This window comes from Rhipicephalus sanguineus, chromosome 8 (genome assembly GCF_013339695.2).
Source record: "Rhipicephalus sanguineus isolate Rsan-2018 chromosome 8, BIME_Rsan_1.4, whole genome shotgun sequence".
NCBI lineage: Eukaryota > Metazoa > Arthropoda > Arachnida > Ixodida > Ixodidae > Rhipicephalus > Rhipicephalus sanguineus.
Genome location: NC_051183.1, coordinates 141,122,092 through 141,147,294, shown reverse-complemented (window position 1 = coordinate 141,147,294; position 25,203 = coordinate 141,122,092). Strand labels below are relative to the sequence as shown.

Below are 25,203 nucleotides of genomic sequence, written 5' to 3'. Positions count from 1 at the left end.
TGGCTGCTGCCGTTCGACGGTCCGATGCGGAGACGAAACTATCTGCCCGATTTGATGCAAGCGGGGCTTGCGATCCGGCGGTCCAATACGACACAACGTCGCCATTTGGGCAAACCGTCCGCATCGGACGTCGGATCGCATAAAAAATCGGACCGCCTCTCTCGCCCTTCACTCACGAGCGCAGGTGCCACGTTCATGCGCCAAGCGGGCTAGCGTTACAGAGAAAAGAATTCGCAGGTTGCGTTATGGGTCTGCCGAACACGGCGAGAATGCGAAAGCCATTTTCTACATCTTGTTGTTAGTCTATGATTTCGCACTGGCTCTAGGATCGGAGGCAGTGCAAGCCTTCTGCACTTCACCTGGTTTTACACTTCCTCAGTGATCAGCGCAGCTTTGACAAAGCGACGATGTCATGTGATGGCGTCAAGTGACGTCACGTTAGGTTGCTTACTTTTCGCGTAACTCGTGTTGACGTTGACGGCGCGGGTAGACGGTCTACGTTGATGGCCAATTTTCGCGTTGCATGAGGCATCGAAGGCATTCGCCTCAGTAAACGCAGCGCTGAGCCATCGCTGACCTGTTGACTTTACTCCCTTGAGAACTCGCCTCTACGCGGTCGCTCGTCGCCGCAGTTTCAAATTAGTCCGCCAAACATATTTCGAAAGATCTCGGAAGCAGGAATCAAATAAACAGGAGTATTGCTATGTTCACATGCACGCTTGAATTGTTATATAAATATTGATTCTTCTGTGATGCTCCTTAAGTTGTATCTGATCACACCCATATGCTAATGGCGTTTGGCTGCGTGAAGCAGTTTGGACACCGGCGTCGGGCGTTTTATGCTGGGGTTCACCAAGACTTCAGTGACGTATTTCCGTCACGGAAATGAAATCTAAAAAATGCACATGATCAGATGGAAAAGACTTGGAAGGAAAAGCTTCCATCAACGGCAGTCGAACCCATGACCTCGCGGTCCACGGCAACATATGGCGGGCACGCTATGCACTGCACCACGGTCACACACTGTAGAGGCTTTACAAACGCGCTTTTTATATCTCACACGTTCCTCTCACAGTGCCGTTGGTCGGCGGGGTTGTGTCGCTGTCTGGGAGCGGTAAAGTAATGCGTCATGACCTCCTTGGCCTCCGCGATTAGCTTCTGCAGCGCGTCGTTGCTACGCGTCCGTTCCATTCGGCGCGCTTCTAATAGGAGAAGTGCAATTTTGTCGAAGTCTTAACAAACCGCGAGGTGGTGACCTTACCCCAACCTTGGCCTCGCTCATACCATCCACCAACATTAAAAATAGCTCTGTGATGCGCGCCTGCCTCGCCTGGCTGTAACACTGCGTTCCCCGCTTACCCTCGACCCGACAAAAATCGCGGCCGGGCTGAGGGTAGACACGACGCGCGTTGCGTTTTCCTCTTGTTCCACCGTGGTTTTCAGTTCCTCTTTAACATGCGGCAGGCAGGATGGCGACATTAGTACAAGTTCTGCATTCGATCAGCGACGCTCTTCTGGCTGTCACACCGCTTTCTCTGATTACGCACTCACTGTTAACTACTATAGCTACTACAAGGGTTTGTTTAGTAATTGGTCATGGACGTTTGTCATCGAGATGGAGTTGTGCCGCCAACCGCCAACATGGGTGCGTCCAAGTTGAACGGTGCTATGTCTGCCAAACACCAATAGATCTTGTGCAAGCTCACTTATATCAATGTAAACGTTCAAATTTCAAATATAGTAATGTAAACAGTAGACATGCAACTATTTTTGTAATGACACATTTTACCTTCGTGTTATACCGATTCCTACGACGGATGGATCAACCATGTTTTGAATTGCTGCGCAGTGTTGTCTTGAGGCAATATATCCCCTTCTTATGTGCCATTATACTTGATTGTCGCTATTGCAGAAGTTCGAGCTCACACGAATGGACATGTACCCCTTCCAGGTTTGTACGCTACCACTGTAAACCTTCATGCTGGTTTCTTACAAATGCAGTGAGCATGCTACTTGTTTCTTATCAGATGCAAGGACGCAGTCTATTCCACTTGCCGTTGAGGCTTACGTCATCAGCGATTACAACCACACGGTAGGACTTCAAATGCTGTCGTTGAATGCCTCAGAATACATGGAAACGTATATGTACAAGGTAAATATTTTTCTTACTTTTTCATCCTTTTGCATTTCAGGCCGCAACTGCTATGGAATTCCTCGCGCATTTCATGCCGGGTTTTCGAATGTACGATTGAACTCTCGGGACATTTAGAATTTAGTAATATTGTAATCTTCTGTACCATTCACTGCGCATGCGGTCTTATGTTATTTATCATTGCAGGAACAAAAAAATACCCGAAATTCAGGAAGTTTTTATGACAGTGAAATACAGCAACATGGAGGAAAACGCGCTGGATATTTATTTTAAATTAGAACAGTCTAGTCTGTCCACTATTCTGCCATACTGAAAAGCGTAGCGGAATACCAGATAGCATAGCAACGCTCGCAGAAGAACGTTAGCTTACGTGCGAGCAAAATACTCCATCAATGTCAGCTATCTGTTAGTCGCCGCATCGGTGTATGCACGATGTAAACAATAATAAGCTCGCCATCACTGCCACAAACTGCAACATTGCAGATAGTGCAGACGCATGTCTCTTTAGCTATTATAACTCTCTACTTGCTTTATTCACGCGCCTTGAGGTATCTTTTGAAATAAGAATTAAACAAACCACCAGCGTGAAGTGGCGCCAGCTGTGGAGGATAAAAGAAACCACCAAACGAGTAATCTATGCCCTCTGAGAATCGGGAAGCGCCGATCGCCACTCGCGAAGCTTATCGCAATATGGCTCTCACTAGCGGCACTGAACGACACGTATACTTCACTGTCGAAGCTTACGAACATGAATCTAAAGCAAATACAAGCCTGAGTTTGGAGCTAACGAGCTACAGCGCGCACGGCAGCCCCATGATAGATTGCAGGTGGACGCCAACCGTTTTCGGCTGTGCGGTCATGTTTCTCGGGCGTTTCTAGGCGTATCCGGCGTTTCCAGTAAGGCTCGCGCATGCGCTGTTCACACACTCTCTTCAACTATACGCAAAATTCTTTACGTATAGCGGAATACCAGCCAGATTAAACGTTCCATTTACAGCGACTTTAGCGCTCACTGCATTTTTATGTGCGCTGTCTTTCGTACGTCATTTAATATTTCTATAGGTACCTCCAAGCGAAATTACCGCTATACAGTCTTAATGCCGCATAGCAGAATAGGAGACGGAACAGAACAGACGGAAAGACGCGAAGTATGGATTCATTATGAAGCATTCACAGCGCATGTCTGAGTAGGAAACTAAAAAGAACAAACACAGGCAAAGAGCGCCCTTTGCCTCTATTTGTTCTGTCCCATTTCCTAATCTGGTATGCGCTGTTAATGCTTTATAATGCATCCAAATTAACTTTGCCAAGCTTCAACTCTTTCAAGCTTTGCCACCTTTGACCTGTTTTCCATGCCGCTGCAACATTCTATGACGCCCATCCGCTGTCAACGCGGGGGCTAACTAAACTGGGCGGGTTGTAGGGTCTTCAGACCTTGAATTCTACATCCAAGTTTGGAAGTGAGTAGCAGAGTAATCAGTGCAGGGCCATTCTCGGCCCGAGTTAGGATACAAGAAAATGCGCAGACACGAGAGTACGGAAGCATTTCGACGGCAATGAGACATCGCTTCTGCGTCTTGTTAAAACGGCACCTTTCATGCTGAAATGGTGCTATGATACAACCATCGAATCTGAGAGCACGCGGTGCTTAACCGCGTACGCGACAGGCAAGAACGGCTACGCAATGTCTATTCTAAGCATGTAACGTCATGGTTGGAAAACGAACATATACCCATCAACACTGCATTTAACGATTGTGTAAATGTGCGCTGTGAAGTGCGGGCAAATGTTTCTATGCGCACAGACGTTCCACTAACGTATCAAGGCAAAACGCTTCCGTATGGTACGCGATGCGAATGCGGCGTGTACTTAAATCAGTTTGAAAGAGAGCGATGTTGCCAGGCTTAGAGAGACAATTGCCTCATCAAGCTCAGCAACACTGTTACTAAGGCGCACTCTCAGGTAGCAGCGAATTACACAGTACCAATAAATTTGCGTTTTGTGAGGAAAACGATCAGACAAGCAAGCACTAACCTGGGGAATATGAACTTGCCTGCCTCTGTAATGCTTGAAGGAAGGAAGGAAACAGAAAAAAGAGAAGGCAGGGAGGTTAAACAGAAACACTTCCGGTTGGCTACCCTACACTGGGGGATCGGGGAAGGGGAATAGAAAGACGAGAAATAGAGAGGAGAGAAGAGAGAGATAGAAGAGATGCAGCAAATTCACTGCAGCGTGCGGGATTGCACCACAAGTCAGAGGCGTTCGCACAAGCCCGTCGTTCTCAAAAAACACAAGCGTGCTTTCACTGCCTTGTGGGCCGTCGAGAGATGTGGACGGTGCTGTAGTAGCACCTGCACGGAAATTGGCCGATCATCCAGTCGCCGCAGTGCGTTGGACAGTACTTGTCTCTCCAAGGCAACACGAGGGCACTGGCACAGCAAGTGTTCGATGTTTTCTTCGGTGCCGGAAACATCGCATGCCGCGCTGTCAGCCATTCCGAATGACGTAGCATATGCCTTCGTAAAAGCAACTCCCAACCCAAGGCGATAGAGAAGCGAAGCTTCGCGTCGATGAAGGCCGGATGGAGGTTGGAGTCGCAGTGAAGGGTTCATTTGATGTAGTCTGGTATGTGTTATGCTTGGTGCGTTCCACTCCATCATTGTGAGACTGCGGGCCATTTGTGGAATTTGCCTTGCAGCGTCTGTCCTTGAAAGCGGAATTAGGACGATGTTTGCTTCCTTATGTGATGAGCGAGCAGCGTGACCGGCGGAATCATTTCCACTGATGCCACAGTGGCCAGGTAACCACTGGAGGTCAATATCATGGCCTTTTTGAATTACGTGGTGGTGAAGTTTCACGGTTTCATACGTCAAATGTTCGTGGCATCCTCATTGAAAAAACTGACCGCAGGCACTGTAACGCCGGTTTTGAGTCAGAAAACACAGCCCATTTAATTGTTCTTTCAGTATCAATAAATTCTAGTGCGCTGCGCAAAGCCGCGACTTCTGCCGCGGTAGAAGTCGTCGCATGTGAAGTTTTAAGACGCAGAGTTATCTCTTGTGATGGTATAACCACCGCACCACCAGAACTGGACGACGTAGTTGAGCCATCCGCAGAGATGTGGACGTGGTTATTGTAGTTTTCGTACAGTAGGAGTAGGCTCAATTGTTTCAGTGCATGTGTCGGTAGGTCTGACTTCTTCCGCACTCCCGGAACCGTTAGGTGAACTCGTGGGCGGCTCAAGCACCACGTAGGGAACACTGGTTTTGACGCAGGTGCGTACCAAGCAGTAAATGATGAGCGAAGTTTGCCGACAGTGGAACTATATGTCGTGCGGGGCCTTTCAACAGCGAGGCTCGCCAGATGGTGGGAAGGGGTCCTGGCATAATGCCTGAGGTACGTGCGCATTGTCTCTGTGATAATGTGTGTCGTGATTGAGTAGTCTTGCGCGATGGCAATGGTTTCAGCCGTTGACGTGCTGCGGGGTAACCCAAGGCATATCTTAAGAGCTTGGGCTTGAATGCTCTCAATCGTGCGCAGGTTTCTCTTGCCGGTGTTCGATATTGCAGGTAAACTGTACCGTAGGAATCCAATAAACAGAACCCTGTACAGTTGTAACATAGATGGTATCGGCACTCCCCATTTTTTCCCTGCAAGGAATCTGAACATGTGACATATAGCCCTCAGCCGCTTCTTCACGTAGTTCACGTGTGGAGTCCAAGACAGGTTTCTGTCAATTATGACTCCCAAGAACCTGTGACAACTTAGTATTACAGTAGCTGAGGAGTCCCTCAAGGAGGAGTTCTAAGCCCTACCTGTAATGTTTGAAAAATCGACGAACCCAGCACCTGTAATGCAAATAAAATCTGGGGCTGGTCGGTCATGCATGCCCTTGCGCCACAACATACTCCCATCAGCGTCCTCTAATGTAAAGGTAAGAAGAGCACTTTAAAAAGTTTCTGGCGGCCCGCTTTCTGTGATATGAAATAGCGAGTGCTAAGAAAACGTATTAACGAATTCCTGTGCTTTGGTCGGACTCTGCGCAACTTTCTTGCATGGGGTATTTTGGATCTGATCCAGCTGCCGTCAATTACCTTCTTTTAGGGCATTTTCAAGGAGCTTTCTTGCAGCGTATTAACAAAATTAATTTTCATTTCTGTTAATTAAATATTTATTACCACATTCTTGGCAGGTCCTTCAGGGTGGCTGTGAGCCAAGTATCTTCGGATATACGTCTGCATTTACCGATGTTCCCTAGCTCGGCTGCTGAAGCGACTCCTAAGCTGGCATGTCCACGCTGCATAGTAGGCCCTCTGAATAGTTCCGTATGTACACTAGGGGAAGTAAAATTCGGGAGGGGGGTCACATCACAGGTAAGAAGCAAGAGGGGCCACGAGAAATATATTACACATTGCTTATGAATTCGCGATTGAGAGCGTGGACCCCGAGACTAGGTAGCAGGTAGCAAGAACATAAATTTGGAGCACAGGTTGACAATAATAATAACATTAAAAGAATAAGATAAAAAAAAACGTTCACGTATGCCCATGCCGCTCTCCAAGCGAAGGCTATATAATCATGATAATGCGATTAAAAGGCTTAAGTAAACCATTCATTCATCTACTATGCTCACGCAGCTTTCGAAGAACTCCAATCAAAGACAATAGCGCCCAGATAAAAGCGCGTGTTACACAAAACGATGGTGTTAGCATCAGCGTACTGTTATAGATACTGCACTGCATACAGTGGTACGTCCTCTACTGTGTCTCCAAGCAGCATGACATGTTACTCGTCCCAATTACAGCCGCTTTCGTTTTTCTGATCGCAGGTGAGCCTGCAGCTACAGCAGTTAAGTCCACCGGTTCATATCGCTCTAGTAGGATACAGCACCACAACTGAGGTAACTACTAAGACAAGGAAGGTACGTCTCATTTGCATACAATAGAATGAAATGTTTGCAGGGAAACGCCGATTATATAAGCTCCACGGATACTGGTGACCTGGACGCGGATGGCACAGTCACAAAACTAAGGCAGTACGCGGGAAAAAGCACTTCAGTTCAACAATCTGATTTGGTAATTTTAGTCACGGGGTAAGTAAACTTTCCCTCTTTTCCAACGTCTAATTTGCACATCCGAAGCGATGTACGAAACCTCGTTATAATTGAGTAAAACACTAGCCAACAGAGAAAATATGCGGTTCATCAAACACGGCTCATAAATGAATCTATATCTTGCAATTTAACAATTCATTGCTTATGCTTTCACAATGGAAGCACGCGTCCCTACATCTCTCAAAACTCTCACTGCGTACGAGTTCTTCGATGTCTATGCAGTACTGTGTAGCATAGCTAAGGGCTCGGCAGACTAGCCACAATTTCGATATTGTCACGTGGTCGTGACGTCGACGAAAGCAGCAGTCAGCACGCCCGAGATGAAATTCTTTATTCGGTGAAGTGCGTCGGTATTTTACATGTGCCGTCGAATATTCCAGCGTTATCTCTGGTTGTCGTGGAAGTTCTAGAATAAGCTCGAGTTTTCGCGTCTTGCGCGCAATCTTAACAAAACCATCTACAATAATCGGGAAGTTTCTCGAACAATCAGGCGCGGTTTGCGCTGAGCGTTGCTGACAGTCTTTGTGGGCGAAAACCGAATACAGCAAAAGTGATAATAAGAAACGCCCGTGGCAATATCACTAGACTAACCAACTCGATGTACTAGACTCATAATGCCTGCATAAGTGGTGACGTTTCGACCGAATCGAATGCTTTCTCGCAAGTGGTATAGACTATGTATAGGGCGTAATTGTATTCTCCGTATTTTTCTATCATTTGGCTGATACCTGATACCTATCACCTGATTGAGTGTGAATACTGTCGGTTGTCGAGGAGCCTGCTTGGTCCTTTGGTTCTAAGGTTATGCTGATATTTAGATGCGAAGTATCTTAAGGCGGAGCTCAATCCGGTGGTGGTGGTGGTGGTGGTGGTGTGCGGCGTGACCACCCTTACTGCGCATGCGCATACCCTCTCCACACACCTCCTCTCCACTCACCCTCTCCCCTTTCCCTCTCCCCTCCTCCTCCCACACCCATCTCCACTTTCCCTTTCCACTTTCCATCTCCCCTCCCCCTCTCTCCTCCCCCTTTTCCTCAGAAACGCGGGCAAGTCATGCCGAAATTCTCTCCTGCGCAACGCCGCGGTGAGATCGAGCGCATGCGCGTCCCCTCCCATTCTCTCTCCTCTCCTATGGTGCCCCCCTCTCGCCCGCCTGTCGACCGCGTTCCCCGCTCGCCCTGTGAGAATTAACGGCCAGGCTAGATGGAAGATACGACGCGCGTAGCGTCCCTCTTCGCGTTCCACGACGCGAGGTCGGTAGCATGCCCAACGATCGCCAACGGAACGCGATCGTGCAAGTGCTCCGGCTTCGCATCGCCTCATGGTCCCCTTTAGCGGGAGATGGTGTAATTTTTTATTGGCAGCTCCCTTTGTAGATAACTGCCCGCAGCGGACAGTAAGCTCATCAGCTTGTACTTTTTCCAAGATTCTTGTGTGGTCATGGTGAAAATACAATGCGTATCCGGTCGCCAGTTTTTTTAAAGAACAATCTGCCCTCCGTCATTCCACAGATCTGCTCTTACATGATCCTCACCAGCTCTGTACCCAATTCACCTGAACACCAATTTTGACAAAGTGGGTCAATTATCCTTTGGTAAAAATGGCCAGCTTATGTGGAATGGTGTAGTAGTGCGTTCGTATGCAGGCAATGTTGTGACCAGCGCTGTTCTGAGATTGCCGTACGGCGGGGGATAGACACGCCTGCGGTCTCTATGTCAACCTGGCAAGTCATTCTATGGAGTGACCGCCACACCAGGGGAAGCCGAGTACGGTGGGCGCATCTCGCGGTTTGGTAAACCAACGCCTCCTCTATTTTTTTAATGTCAGCGCAAACGCTCGCTCCTCAATAGGATCCGTTGGTCCGCCTTAGTTGAAGGAATTGTGGTGCGACGCCACGTAAGGACACGACTGCTTACATCACACGTGCGTCTGAGAGCGTTCCCGTGGATTCGCGGTAGACATGCCGTCCCTCTCCTATTCACGCGTCTGTCAGATTTGTTCCTTCGTACTCTTCCTTTGTGGCTCGAAGCAATGCCACCGCCGCGTCACAGCGCTTGTGTTGGCTCGTGTGGCACGTCTTAAAGCCAATACATTCAGTAGCGTAGCAGTGACGCCTCCTCCCGCATAGCGCTACGAACGGTGATGCCTGGCTGACCACGCTGCTGAGGAGGCGGAGCATCTCGCGCTTTCTATGGAGACGTGCTGCTGGTGCCGCCATCTTGTCGCACTAGTCTTCCACCTTTGGAAGTCTGGCGCCTTCACAAGTGTCCCTTCGTTCACGGTATTTCTGGATCTCGGCTTTGTCGCCCGCTGCTGCTTCCTAGGTGCCTATCATAGATGAATAGATAGGACGAAGGAGACTGAAAACATGGCGTCCTAATGGTCACTTCTTTTGTGGCACACGAAGTACAAACCTAGCCCTTTCGGCCCTGGCGGTGTCAATTGACACCACCAAAGAAGATTTCCCCTAGCACCCCGGAAATGAAACCAAAAACCAAAACTGCTCATTCTCGAGGGAATACTTATTCAATGATTCCCACTGCGATTGACACCAGAATTGTGGCACGTTCGCGAAGCTTGGAGTGGCAAAGAAGCAGCAGCGTGACTGAATTACGAAAGAATATGATGAAATTTTCCCCCAAAATCTCAGTTACAATCTCTCAGATTTTTGAATAACAGGTTAAAAGATTACTTGGTACATGTAGAAACAAAAAACATAATCGCCACTGATGCTTCTGTGAATAATCAAAAGGCAGGCGTAGCGAATTGCTTCCGCTTTCCTTGGCTGGTCATTCTCAATGAGGCTGCAAGATTTTACTCCTGTTCTTGAAGCTGAGCTCGTGGCTATTATTCTGGCGCTTCGAAAACTGCCTTCAACCGAAATTAGTGCAATCATCATATCAGATTCTCTTTCGGTATGCACAGCACTTACAGCTTCGGAACAATCACGAACCCTCATGACTTTGCGCACATTAGTACCGCCACAGATGAAACTCCTGAAATTATTGGGGGTCCCAGGTCAGTGCGGGATGCAATAACTGAATTGGCCGATTCCTTTGCCCGGGCTTCCATTTGATGGACGAATAATCTCGGTACTCACAGAAGTAGAATACATACCAGCGATCAGATATCGAAAATTAGGAATTTGTACAGATATGATAGAAACTACAACTAAATGGACAGAATATCAACACCTTAAATTACCATGGAAACCTAAGTGGAGTCAATCTAGAAAGCTTTGAAGTTATTATTACCAAATTTCGATGCCGTGTCCCCCAATAAACTTGTATTTACACAGAGCTTGTCTGGCGATATCACCCATTTGCCCAATTTGCGAAGAAACAGAATCTGTTGATCATTATTTTATATCATGTCGCAACGATTCAATAATCAGGAAAATACTTCTGGTTATTCCGTTTTCGACGATAGGTTTGAACTGCAGAAAATGTTCTACATTTCAGTGCCTCTGTTCCTGAACATTGCGACAGAGATATTTTTGACGCTGTGTGTAATTTCATTCTAGCCACTAAACGTATTCCAACATAATGTCTACTTTAAGAATCTGGAAAAATACTCGTCAATTATTTATAAAATGTCATTATAGGTAAGGCAGTCAAATTTGGTCGTGTCAGGTAAACTCAGCTATCTGGTCGGCTCAAAATTTCAGACTTCCGTTATTATAATACCACTTATTTCCTTCCTTTTTTGTAATTAATGTAATTATCATCCGCAGGCTACAATACCTTTTGTAAATTTATTGCACTTTATCTTTGTAATTTCTTTTGCTTCTTTAGTGATAGAGAGCTAAAGCTTAATACAATTGTCATTCATAGGCTACAATATGTCTTCTTGGCCAATCCCCCAGAGTGGGTATGTGCCAAACTTGGTAGGCTACAAACAAAGAAGTCATGGGGGACGCCGAGGCGGGTAAGCTGAGGAGGGTAATCGCCGTTTTCGGGACGACGTACCGAAGCTGTTTCAAGGAGTATCACACTGAAAAATAAAACGTTGGTTTACATTTTGGGTACTCTGGTGAATAGCCGGAATAAAGAAGTAATTTATCCCATTTCACAACCACTGAGCCCTGATGACTTACTTTGACTCCATGCCTATTAATCCATAAATACTTGCACCACTGGCTCAATTTTCCGTTTGTGGTCTTTTGAGGTCCTAACTATTAGGAAAACACGCCCAAGGAAGGTCTCTGACCAAAATAAAAAATCCAGGGCTGAAACGGCTAAAAGCTCAAATTACACAAATTATATATATGCCGAAAAAGAACAGACGTGAAGTTAGCAAGCAGAAATGTAGTTCACTTGCACCATGATTGATTTACGACATATAGATTACAAATGATTTTAAGTTGCCTGCAACTTTAGCTTCAAGGGGAGTAGAGTTCCAGATTTTCGTGCCAGTGAACCGAAATAATCTTTCGCCGTACGGCTTCCTGCAGGTAGGATGATGGAAGTTGCCGTTAGATTAGCAAACAAAACGAGTTCAAAGGCAGGGGAAAGTTAGAAATATTCGTGAAATGCCACTTCGCCAATGTCGTTAATATTTTCGCCCCGCCTCGTAACGAAATACGATGGATCACACCAACTCTTTGTTTCCTGGTATCTCAGAATTGATTTCTCGTACAACACCGCATAGACTTACAGTTCTGCAGAGAATACAGCCGTTCGGCCGGACATGTGGATACCATTTCTATTATCTCAACGAAATGTTCATATTTTAGATGCCCAAGCGCTGCTGTCGCATGGCGTGCTTAGTGGCAGCGGCAGAGCGTAGAGCTCCGGCAGATAAAATCGGCTCGGGAGCGATCGGGTTAGAAGCGGTGTTGAGCGTTAGCTTACGCCGCTTTGAGAGGAAGTTTCCCCCGCTTTCCGCTCGGCCGATTTGGTCGCTCCGCATTCGGTGTGATCAAGCCTTTACACTTCGTACTGAGGCCTGACTTGCCACGAACAAAACGCTCTTTAAATATGCACTTTAACTCTCTTTGGAGAGCCCTGCCTCCCACGATCCTCCTAAGAAAGTATAAAGATCATACTCACTGAAAGATAATAGAACTATCGTTTGTTGAGTACATATACTGTACGTTTCTTTGAATACTGTAAAAATATTTTTTTGGCTTCACACTTAATACTAACGGCCAACGTGGATTGTTTAGAGAAGAGGCTCGGTGCTTAACCGGGAGCTCTCGAGATCACCCCAGTATGTTGCAGTACATAAGCAGTGATACCGAGAATGGTTTCTGAAGTTTCAGGCGTATGCACGTTCAACGCGTTCTTCTGGCAATCATGACGCGCAATCATAAGGAGAAGGTCGTTCGGAACATTTCAAATCCAAATATATAAGCTGCGCCAAAGCTACATCGCAAGCGTGTTGAAAACAAGGGTGGGAATAATATACCTTATCGCATTTCAGTGTCATCGTGGAAGCGCAGCTCCAGGTTATCCGCAGGCGCCTTCAACTCGACAACCGCGTAGCTCCATTTCCCAGAGTCACTGATCTAATCGCCTATTTTAAAGAGAGAGCAGAGCAGTAGTCGCACTTCTGGAGCAGGCTCAGCATGGGCAGTCCGCTCATTGCTGAGTAACGTTAATCAGCTTTGTTTTTCGCTTACTGATCCTGCCTTTTAAGTGCGGAGCACTTTCGGAGCCCGCGCTGTCCTATAGTGATGCCGTCTCGTGTAGCTTCGCGTAACGCTGGGAAAACCACGTATAGCTAGCGATCTGTAGCATATTGAGATCGCGCTCGCGCCAAGGAATAGTCTTCTTCCTCTTGTTCTTCGAGCGCCTTGATGATGATATCAAGTGCGGAACACCTAAGGATCAGGGCTGTAGTTGCTGTCGTCGATTGACGTAGCGCCTTCAAAACCACGAATAAAAACAGAAAAAAAGCAGGAAGCAAGCGAGAAATAGAAAAAAAGAGAAAAAATAGAAGTAAATAGAAGTAAAGCGAGAAAAAAAAGACAGAAAAACTGGAAAAGAGAAAAAGAAAGAAAGTCAGGAGGAAAGAAAGAGAACACCAAAGACAAACAAAGAAGGCCGCCCAGCTCCGCGCTTCCTTCAGGCTTTTTTCACCCCTAGTGCGAAGCTGACAAATTTTTCAAATCTACAACCTCAGAAGGCTTCATTTATGAACCTGAGAAGACTTTCTGTTAAGAAGGATTATTTCTTACAAGATTCAATTCCTTGCAGCGATTTTTTTTTATTTTTGGTATTTAAGATTTACCGATAACCTGATGAACATCTTCTGAAAAGTGTACTGACGACTAGACGGTTCAAAGGTAACGAGATTATTAGAACGCAATTGTCGGATGACTATGGACGTATTCTTTATGCTATCGAATGATATTTTGGTTTTGAAATAGCAATAACTACTGTGGCTGAAAGCCTAGTTCTTTCTCTCTTAATGATCATTACCGAAAGGCTATCTGTTGTTTTTCAGATCACGGATTGTTGACGTTTCAGAGAAATTTGCGGCTCCGGAAATGCTTGGTAAGATTATTAAATTTCGTTTGGTCTTTTCTAAAGATGAACTTGTATATTATCCACTCAGCACACGTTCTTACAAGGATTCGCGGATGATGCCAGGGTTTTACATGAAAAGAAATACAACTGCAGTAAAAACGTCATTCACCCTATTTTCTCAGGCAAGCCTCGAAGCACGCCGTTTCCTTTAGAATGCTGCATCCTTTCGTGGAATATTCTACGAAACGTGTCCTTCAGCTCAACGTTACTAGGCTAGAATCAGTTGTCAAACTCTCCGCAGGCGCCGTACATAGTGGGCGCCCCTCTGCCTTGCTCAGCCTTGGTTTGCCACCAGATGGCGCGAGCGTAGCAAGGAGCAGTACGCTAGTGCACCTCTTGAACTGACCAACACACTTGGGTCCACCGACTTCAGTGCTTGCGCGTTCATCGGTGCTCCCACCTCACACTAAGATAGTGTCCGAATCTGAATACCTCGCGCATTTTCCACTATACAGTAATTGCTTTTAGCTGCAAGCATTACGAAGCAGTAAACGGTAGGCTGTCATGAACAGAAATATAGTTGAACATGTATCTTTATATAACGCGTACTTGGGAATTAGTACCAGATGCTTGGCCTCAACAAATCACTGCTAACAATTTGATGAGTCATCAGTTACCCAGGAAGGTTGTTTGTGGTATGTTCCTTAAATTTGTAAATACTGGAAAGCCTCTTTTATTCTTTATGCCAATATTGAGCGCATATCTGAGCAATAAATCTGGAGCCCTTACATGGCACGGGTTATATTTAACCATCTTGCAAACACCAAACAAAACACATCAACAATGTGGTATGATTGCTAGCGTAAAGGGGAGAAGGACGTGAAGAAAGAAGGTATGACCACACTAGTTTCATGAACAACGCTAATTCCGTGAACACCCTTGTTAATGGTCGCATGCTCCTTCTTCTTGTCCTTGTCACCACTATGCTAGCAATCATGCCCTGTCACGCTCGATACCACCTAGTCCAACTTTCTGCCTTAGCCTAGGTACATTTGTCTACAGTTTGCCTATTGCTGCTCACGCCGTCTAAGCTGAAAAATTTGCAAATCCATAATGATCGTAGCATGCAGGAAGTGGTAGAATGAATAGACTGTGCAAGAGATTTTAATTTTCGCAGATTATCCGAATTGAATTATTCAAATCGTGATCCATAGGAAGTTCGTTTTCTTTTTGCATAGAAAACATCATTTGGGGAAAAGTACGTAGACTTCTGGATTTCTTATACACCTCGGTATTCTACGTGCCAAAGTCGACGTTATGAATGGTCACAGATAAGTTCCGGGATACGTTGAGAAAAACGTAACCTGCGCTGATTACAGAAGAACTTCAGCCTGGCCTAGTTGGTGCTTACTGTTTGACTGTTTTACTGTTTGCGCTGATTACGTTTGCACCAGTCGTAATGACAAAAAAGAAGCCCAGGTTAAAGAAGACATGCTTGGTGACCAGAAATCATAAACAAAAGTGTTGAATAGCGCAAACAAGATAACGACTAAAGGAGGAGACGACGAGACACAGAGCGTAAACTACCAACAGAAGTTTATTTCCTTGAACACGCAGTTTTTATACAAGCGCAGAAGCGCCATCACACATGTAGATTTGCTCGGAAGATTTCATGACCTACGGTTGCTTCGTCGGCGATGCCTGCCCGCCGAGCACCGCTCGGCGATCGGGGCTTCGCCCAGTCCGCGATGACCTCGCGCCTAAGTCCTCTCGCCAATCGTGGCCCCGTCCGTGAACTTCTTTGACCGCTTCCACCCGTTCTTTCGTATCATTCTTTTATCCCTCCTTACCCCTCCCCTCAGAGCAACTGCTGAGGTTTGATCCTAAGAGAGAAACTTGCGGGGCTCTCCATTTAGGGGCGAAGCTCCTACGCTGTGGCTCAGTCCCTCCGTTGTCGTAGCCACCCCAGCTGCTTCTCGCAATGTTCACTAGATGACGCTGCGCTGTGACAGTACATGAATTGCTCACTAGATGGCGTGGAGGCGCGCGCTGCGTGTGGGGTTAGTGTGATAGGAGAGCGCCAGATGGCGCGTTAGGACTCGAAAAGGCGCTCGCTCTTGGCGGGCTTCCTCTCTCGACGCTGCGCCATGAACAGCGAAGACAAGGCGGCGGAGCGGAGGTCACGGAAAGCGGCTGCGGCGCGCGCTCGCCGACAGGATTCGGCGGTGAAAGCCCGCGAAGCCGAAGCTGCACAGAGGCGCCGAGAAACGGATCCTGACGTTCGAGCCTGCGAATCAGAATGTGAACGTTGACGGCGAGAAGCGGCGAGGTAACGCGCGTACAGGCGTGCGGATCCCGAGGCTGTGCGAGCGCGGGAAGCTGCTGCCAAGCGCCTCAAGCGAGCTCTGCCCGAAGGCGCAGACGCGCGTTTCAAGCGCGACTTTCTAGACAACAGTTTCGGCGAAAGCTGCAATGTCTGCGACAGATTGTGGCACCGGAGCTTCGCCCACTCATCATCATTCACCCCGTGGATCTGCTGTGATTTTTTTCTTCACTTCCTATTCAATATAAGAATTACCGCCAACCCCCTATCACACATGTAGTAATAATCGACTTCATAGAAAAGCAAGCCCATCACTTTATAATTTAACAGACGGCGTACTGACGCATTCAGGACCTAATCTTACAATTTTTTTCAGCTTCTATGATCTCCATTGTAGACTTACATATGGCTGAAACAACAGTATATGCGCCAAAAAGAGGTTGACAGCCACAGGTCTTACAATGAATCGCAATGAATCGTGATTTATTGTAAGTCATGTGGCTGTAAACCTGTTTTGGTGCATGTACTGCTGAATATAAGTGCACAAGGGAGATTATAGAAGCTGAATACATTATAAGATTAGGTCCTGAGTGTGTCACAACGCCGTCTGTTACCTTATCAAGCTTGTTGTTCTAAAAAGTTGTCTGTTATTACATATTAGTTGGCACTTCAGCGGTTGCATAAAAAAATTACACCATTTCCCGCTAAAGGGGACCATGAGGCGATGCGAAGCCGGAGAACTTGCACGATCGCGTTCTGTTGGCGTTCGTTGGGCATGCTACCGACGTCGCGTCGTGGAACACGAAGAGGAACGCTACGCGTGTCTTGTCTTGTCTCCAGCCTGGCCGTTAATACTCACAGGGCGAGCGGGGAACGCGGTCGACAGGCGCGCGAGAGGGGGGCAGAGTAGGAGAGGAGAGAGAGGGGGAGGGGACGCGCATGCGCTGGCGCTCATCGCGGCGTTGCGCAGGAGAGAATTTCGGCATGTCTAGCCCGCGTTTCAGAGGAAGAGTGGAGAGGGGGAGAAGAGAGGGAAATGGGAAAGGGGAAGGGGAGATGGGAAGTGGAGAGTGTGAGTGGAGAGGGTATGCGCATGCGCAGTAAGGGTGGTCACGCCGCACTACCACCACCACCACCGGTTTGAACTCCGCTATGAGATGCTTCGCATCTAAAACAGTGTATTCAAGGAAATAAACTTCTGTTGGTAGTTCGCGCTCTGTGTGTCGTCGTCATTTCCTTTAGTCGTTGTCTTGTTTACGCTCTTCATCATTTTTGAAGATGAACCATCATACCCAATTGTCAGCCATTCAGAAATCATGAAATTACTGTCATTTTACAAACATAACCCCAAAATAATGATACATGTTTTTGCAGCTTTTCACTTTGATCGTACCGAGATGTTTGAATCGTACTATTGGGATAGCAATAATTGAAGCGCCACTGTATTTTCTAGCACACATTATGACGACATATTTGGAATATGGTGTGAAACTTCTGAGTTCTTTTTATGAGATGGGAGCTCCAGTCGAGGTTCATCTTGCGAAATTGCGTGCGCCATACGACTCAGTGAAATAAATGTTATTTACTAATTCATCTAGCCATATTCAATCAAATTAGTCAGAAAAGTCTTGCCACTGTTTTCGACACAGTTGTACAAGCCAGCCGGAAAAACGAAAGCGCTTTCTGGGGTGTTTTCTAAAAAAAAACATGGCTGATCCATCCGTCTAGGAATCGATATAACACGAAAGTGAAACGTGTCTTCACAGAAGTAGTGATTGTTATGTAGTGGCATATGAGAGCTTGTACGATGTATATTCGTATTTGCCAGCTATAGCAGCGTTTGACGTGGACGCACCCTTGTTGACGCCTAGTGGCATGTCTCCATCGCGACGACTACCGCCCGTGATCACGATTAAACCGTTCTGGTAGCGAAAGTTCTGGACATATATTTGGGCACAGCGAATCGTGAATCCCGCCTAAAGGTGACATCAACAAGCTTATGCAGTGAAACCTCGGTGATACGAATCTCACGGGACCACCAAAAATATTCGTATCATCCGACATTCGTATCACCAGAAAGCATGGAAAATTAGAATGCTACAAAAGAAAGCTGGCGAAGATATTATTTATTGTTTTTAAGGGCCGCAGCAACGTCAGAAAGAACCCTGAATGAATGTCAGTTAAGTTTTTAGATGTCGGCCATCATACCAGCACTCGTAAATATACGGCCTGTACGCGCGTATTTAATTAATGAACCAGGTGTGTTGTGACCCGCGACAGCAGGGGCCCCTTCGAAATTTTTGTATGCTTTTTTGCATCACACCAGAGTACTGCAGCAAACGTAACAACAAAAAGCGCTTTGACGCGATGGATGAAGGCCACAAGATTACAGAACCACGGTCTTGTGTTATGATTTTGTTATCACGGAGGCGTTGCGGATGTGTTTTGGGAGATTTACGGCCGTGGCCACACAAGTGCGACGTTGTGAGGCCTGACTCCTTCGCCAATGCACGAGACAGGCACGTCTAAACACAGTACAACGACAGCAGCCGACGTCGACGCGTTAGAAATAAAAAAATGCACGGCGCTAATGTCCTGTAATCTAAACGCGCAGGCACACGGAGGCACATAGGAGCCTCAATGATTCGCGCACACAATCTCGGAGGCCGTGACGCGACTCTATAGGTTTATTCTGAGCGTAAGGAAAGTGTTTTTTTTTAACACCGTGATTCTGACGATGTGCCGATGAGGCGAGCATGCCCACGCTTGCGGTCCCCCGCTCGCACGTGCTTGGCGCGTCTTCCGCGATAGCGCGGACAGCACCTCTTCGTACCTGGGCGGTAGCGTACGTTCATACCAAACGTCGCTGGGTGAAAGTCGGTTCGCAACAACCGTACTTCATTACACTGCAGGCCAATGGGCCTTGGCCGGGACCAACGAAAAATTCTTATCACCCCGTTTTCGTGTGAGCTGTGATCGTATCACCGAGGTTTCACTGTAATCAACACTGGTACACGCTATGCACTCCTTCAAAACTTCGTCAATTAAGGAGAGGAACGGCACGGTGTGCGCTTTCTAGTAATGGGTAACCGACGCCTGTGCTCATGAGTACACTACCACAATGCGCTTCAGCAACGCGGGAAGCAGAGGTTCATAGCTTGAGCCCCAATCGCGTGCGTCCCGCTGGCCTCTGTCTCGCTCCACCAAGGCACGGCATTCGCTCATCAAAATCGTATGCTTTCTACAACGCGTATTGTAGCAGTTTTGTTTCTCGGTGCTCTCGCAATCGAAGCAGTCGGCGGCGGAGAAATCCCACTGGTGCATGTGGAAGCTGCACTACTCCCATGAGCCGGGACACGCTAACACGAAGCGAAAGGCAAAGAACGTAACTGCGTCTAGGGTGCCTTGACGTCGCCAGCGCGGCCAGTGTCTCTCGTTGGTATCGAGACGCTTTATTCATGACGTCTGATGTCGAGCGCGGTCTCGGAGTAAGCGCTAGTAAGTGTCGATCGTGTCGCATTACTTCTTTTCACCTCTCTCAGACCACGGCACCGCCCCGCTAAGCCCCACTTACTTGCACCGCCAACAGAGAACACCGTGCGAGAGAGAATGTGTGAAAGATAGAAGGTGTGTTTGTGAAGTGTCCAGCTCTGCCAAGGTAACTTAGTCGGTTGAGCATCGGACGCTTACCGTCGCGGTCGCAAGGTAGTGGGTTCGATTGCTAGATGCGGATCTTTCTCTTGTTTTTTTCTTTCTCAGCCGTTGACGTCCATTTTATCAACGTCATATACGTAAAGGAAGTACTTGGTGGACGCCGGCATAAAACACTTGCGTGTTAAAAAAATATATAGTGATTAAAATCCAGGTACGTAAAAATATTAGCACACTACTTGCCTCTTATTGAATGTAGTCATCCAGTTGTCTAGCTTGTGTTAATGGTGCCTTAACATTCCTTCGACAAAAGCGAAATAATTATTTATATTGCTTATTATCCACGCAGGAATTGCACCCTTTGAGGGAATTTGCAGCAATTACAGTGTAGCAGTAGTAAAGGACAAGGCTGGCTGGTACACCGGTGTGCATTCAATGGTCCACGAAATGGGGCATCTGTAAGTGCATCTATTATTTAGGCCATGTGCTTTAAAACCAAGCTATTACATTTATAAAACTTTTTGTAGCATATGGGGTTGCCTACCCGGTTGATACAATTTATTTTTGCTAAGCTAAACACGGTTTGAAGCAAGTTACTTGCACATTATTAGAGTAAAACTATGGGCATGAAATGTACGCGTTTGTGCCTTCGCCAGAGGCACACCAGGCGTCGTTGCATGGTCATGGTATTGCTGTTTTTGCGAGAATTGACTTAAGTGTGGCGCTATAAAACTATCAAGCTGCGTGACGAGAAGCTGAACATCCACTTGTACGAATAAACACAGTTACAGTCAAAAGCGTAGTACGATAAAGCGCTACTGCCACCATATAGCTTAACATACAGTAACAAATAAAGAATAACGATACAACACAGAAATAATTAGAAAAGACTTGCAAACAGAGAAAGGCAATTGCACGACGAAAATCTGCATCATATTCTCTGATTTTACGGCTTTCGCGGAGCGGACTTGGTTCGAATTCTTTTTCATTTAGCAGGCAAAGGCAAGAACCTCCCATAAATAAGCCCTCTGGGTGGCAAAATTTCAAAACAAGCACGGCTGTCTGAAAATAAACTGCTGCGGAGAATAAGAATTTGTGCATATTGAAGAAGCGGCAGTTCTCAAATATCTCGAGTTGAAAATATTATTTCCTGAAGATGGGCTGCGAAGTAGAACTTTCAAGTAATAAAGCCTCATGACAGCAAAACTTCAGTCTCAGAGGCAGTACCATTCGTTCATTAAAGAATAACTGCCCTTCCACTGTCGCTACCAAATATCTGTACTTTAACTGCAAGTATTTTCTCTTGATATCACGCGTCACTCGCTAAGGCTAAAAGTTTTCGGTTTCATATTGCCACGCGGTAAGATCCGCCGTTCTCCTCTTTGATTTTCGAGGATGTCGCGTGGGGTTGTTCCTCGAGGATCTTACCGGAGAACAGGCGCGAGATTGGCGTCGAGTGCAAACTAACACTTACCCTCACTTACAAGGACAACACCACATACACCCCACAATGTACGCGCGCGGCTGTCCGTGGTGTGGAGAACGGCCAACTCTCGCCCACATCACGTGGGAGTGCCAATCGCGGCCCCCAAACGTCAATTCTCCCCTTTTGGGGACACAATCTCGATCAAGGCAGTGGGAGAGCTGGCTTGCTAGCAAGGATCGGGAGAGACAGCTGGCTCTGCTCGACCAAGCCCAGCGAGCCGCAAAGGCCAGTGGAGCCCTGGACTGAGGACCCCACCCACTTGCCCAGAAACGTTATATAGGCAATAAATGTTTTTACTACTACATATTGCCGACGCACGCTTTTTTAACACGAAAGTGTTTTATGCCGGGGTCCACCACGGCTCCACCGACGTATTTCCGTCACAGATATGACGTTGTAAAATATAAAGACTAAAGGTGGGCAAAGAAAAAAAAACCAGAAGAAAAAGTTCCGCCAACCGGGAATCGAACTTACGACCCCTCGCTCCGCAGCGCGCAGCGCGAAACGATTCGGCCACGGACGGCATGTTCTTCGACCTGCTAACGGTGAGCTATTTATATACAGCATTTGCCGGTGGCTGTACTCAGAGATCTGTGTTATATCGCGCGTTTTCATCATCACTAGCCAGATGACACGAATGGCTCAAATAGCGCGCTTTAAAGGCCGTCGCCGTTGCGACGAGCGGCCGCTTCTGCAGGGTGTGGTCGCTACTGCGCGCGCTTATCTCGTGATCGCGGTGGTTTATACGTCTTGCGTTGAGGGCACGAACGTCACTTGGTTCACTGCAGCGGCCGCTTTTGCGAAAGGAGCGCGGTGCTAACGCAGAAATAAGTTACAAATGTGACAGTTAGTTCGCGCTCATCCTGTGTATGTTCGTTCCGTGCGTCCTTCCTGCTTAAGCAGCGCGTTTCAAGTTTCAAGTTACTTGCCGTTCTTCGCGTGACATTACAATATGTTACTGTAGCATTCATTCCTTTGCCCTTGGGGTGAAAGAATACACAACAAACGCTGAACTACGTCTGTGAAGACACGTTTCACTTTCGTGTTATACCGATTCCTATGACATAGGGATTAGCGATGTTTTTTGTCATTTTTATGTAACTATTCCGTTGCACGCGTAGCCGCCGCCTTGCGCAAGCCGCGCCCTTATGCCCGGGAACCTTCCAGATTATTTTAGAATCTTCTTATGGCTCGCCCCGCCACGGTGGTCTAGTGGTTATGGCGCTCGACTGCTGACCCGAAGGTCGCGGGATCGAATCCCGGCCGCGGCGGCTGCATTTTCGATGGAGGCGAAAATGTTTGAGGCCCGTGTACTTAGATTTAGGTGCACGTTAAAGAACCCCAGGTGGTCGAAATTACCGGAGCCCTCCAGTACGGCGTCTCTCATAATCATATCGTGGTTTTGGGACGTTAAACCCCAGATATTATTATTATCTTCTTATGGCTTGAGCGCGCAAACGTGAACAGTTGAGATTCTTCTCGAGCTAACGCAGCCACCAGCGATAAGGCTCGAATGTTCGATGCTGCATGTATAAATGCCGACGCGCCTTACCGCAGAGCAGTTTATCGATGGCCGACGCTCTGTTCTCCGCTATCAGTGCACAGTGTGTACTGCTGTAGTTTGACTTTCCGTTTCCCGGCCACAAGCTCGGCCAAATAAAGTGTTTCATCTTCGACACGCCGACTGCTGCCTTCGTCGACGTCACGATCCCGTGACAATATATATTCCATTCTTGATGACAGGTTCGGCTCCTGTCACGACGGCGAAGACACAGCAACAAGCTGCCCCGCCTCACATGGCTATATTATGAGCCCAAGCTCTCATGGAAACCACAGTGAGAAGTTCTCAGATTGCAGTAAAGCAGCAATTTCCAAATATATCAGGTAAGTAATTTCTTAGGCTACCTATAGAACAGCTGATGTATTCCAGTGCATTAGACGTTTCTCCCGGTAAGCTCAACAGATATTTCAACATTGTCTGCACTAACGGACGGCACCATAAATATATCTAAAGGCTACGCGTGACGCTGCCTTCTCAGATTTTGTGACATACAAGTTTGCATCGTATGCATCGCAATGCTCTAAAAACAAGTCTAATTAAAAATAAGTAAATGAATAAATGGTTGAATAAAACCTGTATTTCGTCGAAAGGAATGGCTCTCGGTCGCAGTTGGAGAACTGGTGTAAGTGTTCGTTCGTCCATATTGAGCGCAAAATTGTACCTCCATCATCACATCTTCTATTTAGACAAACCGAGGCACTCACCACACTAGAAAATTCCCCAGTTCAAGTTGTTTGCACAGAGCTAGCATAGCCGTGTATTGTATGGTATTACAAAGGGGTAGGAAAGGGTAGTGAGGGTGAGAAGGAGTGATGCTATTGTGAAGAGGAGAGTAATGAGGAGGGAATAGTGCGCCACTGAATCGCAAATGAACGTTTCCTTTCCCGCCATGGACGCCGAGCAGGTGGTACTTTGGGAACGCCAGCGTCGCCAATCGGTCGGCGAGTCACTGCTCCGTAATTCCTCCAGCTTTCAGGTTGAGTGAAACTACCAACATTTTTAGAAAACATGGTGAAGGGCTTCCCCTCACGCATGACACCCCCTTCCATGACAACTGCGGCCTTCAATTTGAATTGTAACATCATCACGGAGAGAAATCTACGGTACAACTGGCCGAGATCATTACTGGACTTCATACACGAAGCAACTTTGTATGTGTATTTTTGTATCAATAATTATTATGCCTAAGGGCAGACTTTCGAAAAAAAGGAAAAAGAAAAGCTGGGCGCGCTGCCGCAAAAGGGTTTCAACCTTCGGTTAGGAACCTAGTAGTCTTGCTAAGAAGTCACTAGCCTGCATGTACCTTCAATTCTCGTTGATGTGGTGTTGTGCTCACAAAATTGAGGGTAGTAAATACAAGGTCGATAGGCTACGTTCTGAAGGGAACCTCTGTTTTGCCATGGTAGCAGCGAAACCTCCTTCAGAAACTGAAGGGTAAACTGAAAGCAAATGCGCGAGCGAGAATTAAAAAAAAAGCCTTAGCACGTACCGCGTATGCACAAAGTGGCCCACCATTCAGTGAAAATGCCCAACTGGTACAAGGTACCTATTGTTTTTTGGCTCGAGAAGGCTCCATAAGATGGCTGTAAGGTGGCTGTGAAGTTTTTGTTGCACTTTTCTGTGACATACGCACGCGAGCATACTTTGTCAAGCCTTGCATATTTCAAGAGCAAGCATAGCTAGAAACCATAGAGTTTCTTACAATATTACCTACAGGGGAATCTGGCGCTAGTGTCTACGCGAGCTCCTTGAGCGGCGCTTCAACCACCATGGGATTGATGGGAAGTACAGGCTTCGGATTTGCTTCGGATGGATTAGGTTCTTGAGATTCGCAACGCTTGTTTACCGAGTGTAAAACAAAGTGATATGAAGTTATATCGAATTAAAACTCGCTTCATTCTTTTGTATGTAAAACTTATTGCAAAAACGTTTGCGTGACCGTGAGATGGAACTTTAACCTGCACAAATTCAACCACCAGGGTATGCATTGCTCTGCAATTGTGTTCTAGATTTGGCATTACCAAATATTTAATTATATCTTTACAACACTTGAAAACAAACCCGCTTGTTTTTCCCTCGAAAGTACGCATTATGTATTTATGGAAATAACAGTATTGTATTGAGTGAGAAACACTTAAGGTATCGTCTGCTGCGATGTCAGGTGCGTCTGTCCAAGTGGTCTGTCTCCAACGCATCTCTCTTTTTGTTGTGAAGTCGAGTCGGAGATACGCGACAGGGCATCTACTTAGCTTCGCCGTCGTATTGCAGTCGATTTGAAAGAGTTTTGATAAGTAGCGCTCATCACAAAATGTGAACTCTGTGCAATTTCCTGCACTGGCATGGGACGCTACATCTATGCACAGCGGTGAGTGCACGACGCTTTGCTAAAACTGTCAAATAGAACCTGTAAAGCTGCAACGTCGCAGCAAACCAAGAGATCCAGC

General features: G+C 46.8%; 1 protein-coding gene across 1 annotated transcript in view; it reads left to right on the top strand.

Annotated features, from left to right (window-relative positions):
• Window positions 1-25,203, top strand: part of LOC119402989 (A disintegrin and metalloproteinase with thrombospondin motifs 16) — a 56,313-nt gene that overhangs the window by 15,578 nt on the left and 15,532 nt on the right. Inside the window, exons 2-8 of the mRNA XM_037669977.2 lie at window positions 1,913-1,951; window positions 2,028-2,152; window positions 6,981-7,052; window positions 7,114-7,244; window positions 13,716-13,765; window positions 20,062-20,170; window positions 22,942-23,082. Coding sequence (XP_037525905.1) covers window positions 1,913-1,951; window positions 2,028-2,152; window positions 6,981-7,052; window positions 7,114-7,244; window positions 13,716-13,765; window positions 20,062-20,170; window positions 22,942-23,082 — 667 coding nt within the window. The remainder of the gene's footprint in view (window positions 1-1,912; window positions 1,952-2,027; window positions 2,153-6,980; window positions 7,053-7,113; window positions 7,245-13,715; window positions 13,766-20,061; window positions 20,171-22,941; window positions 23,083-25,203) is intronic.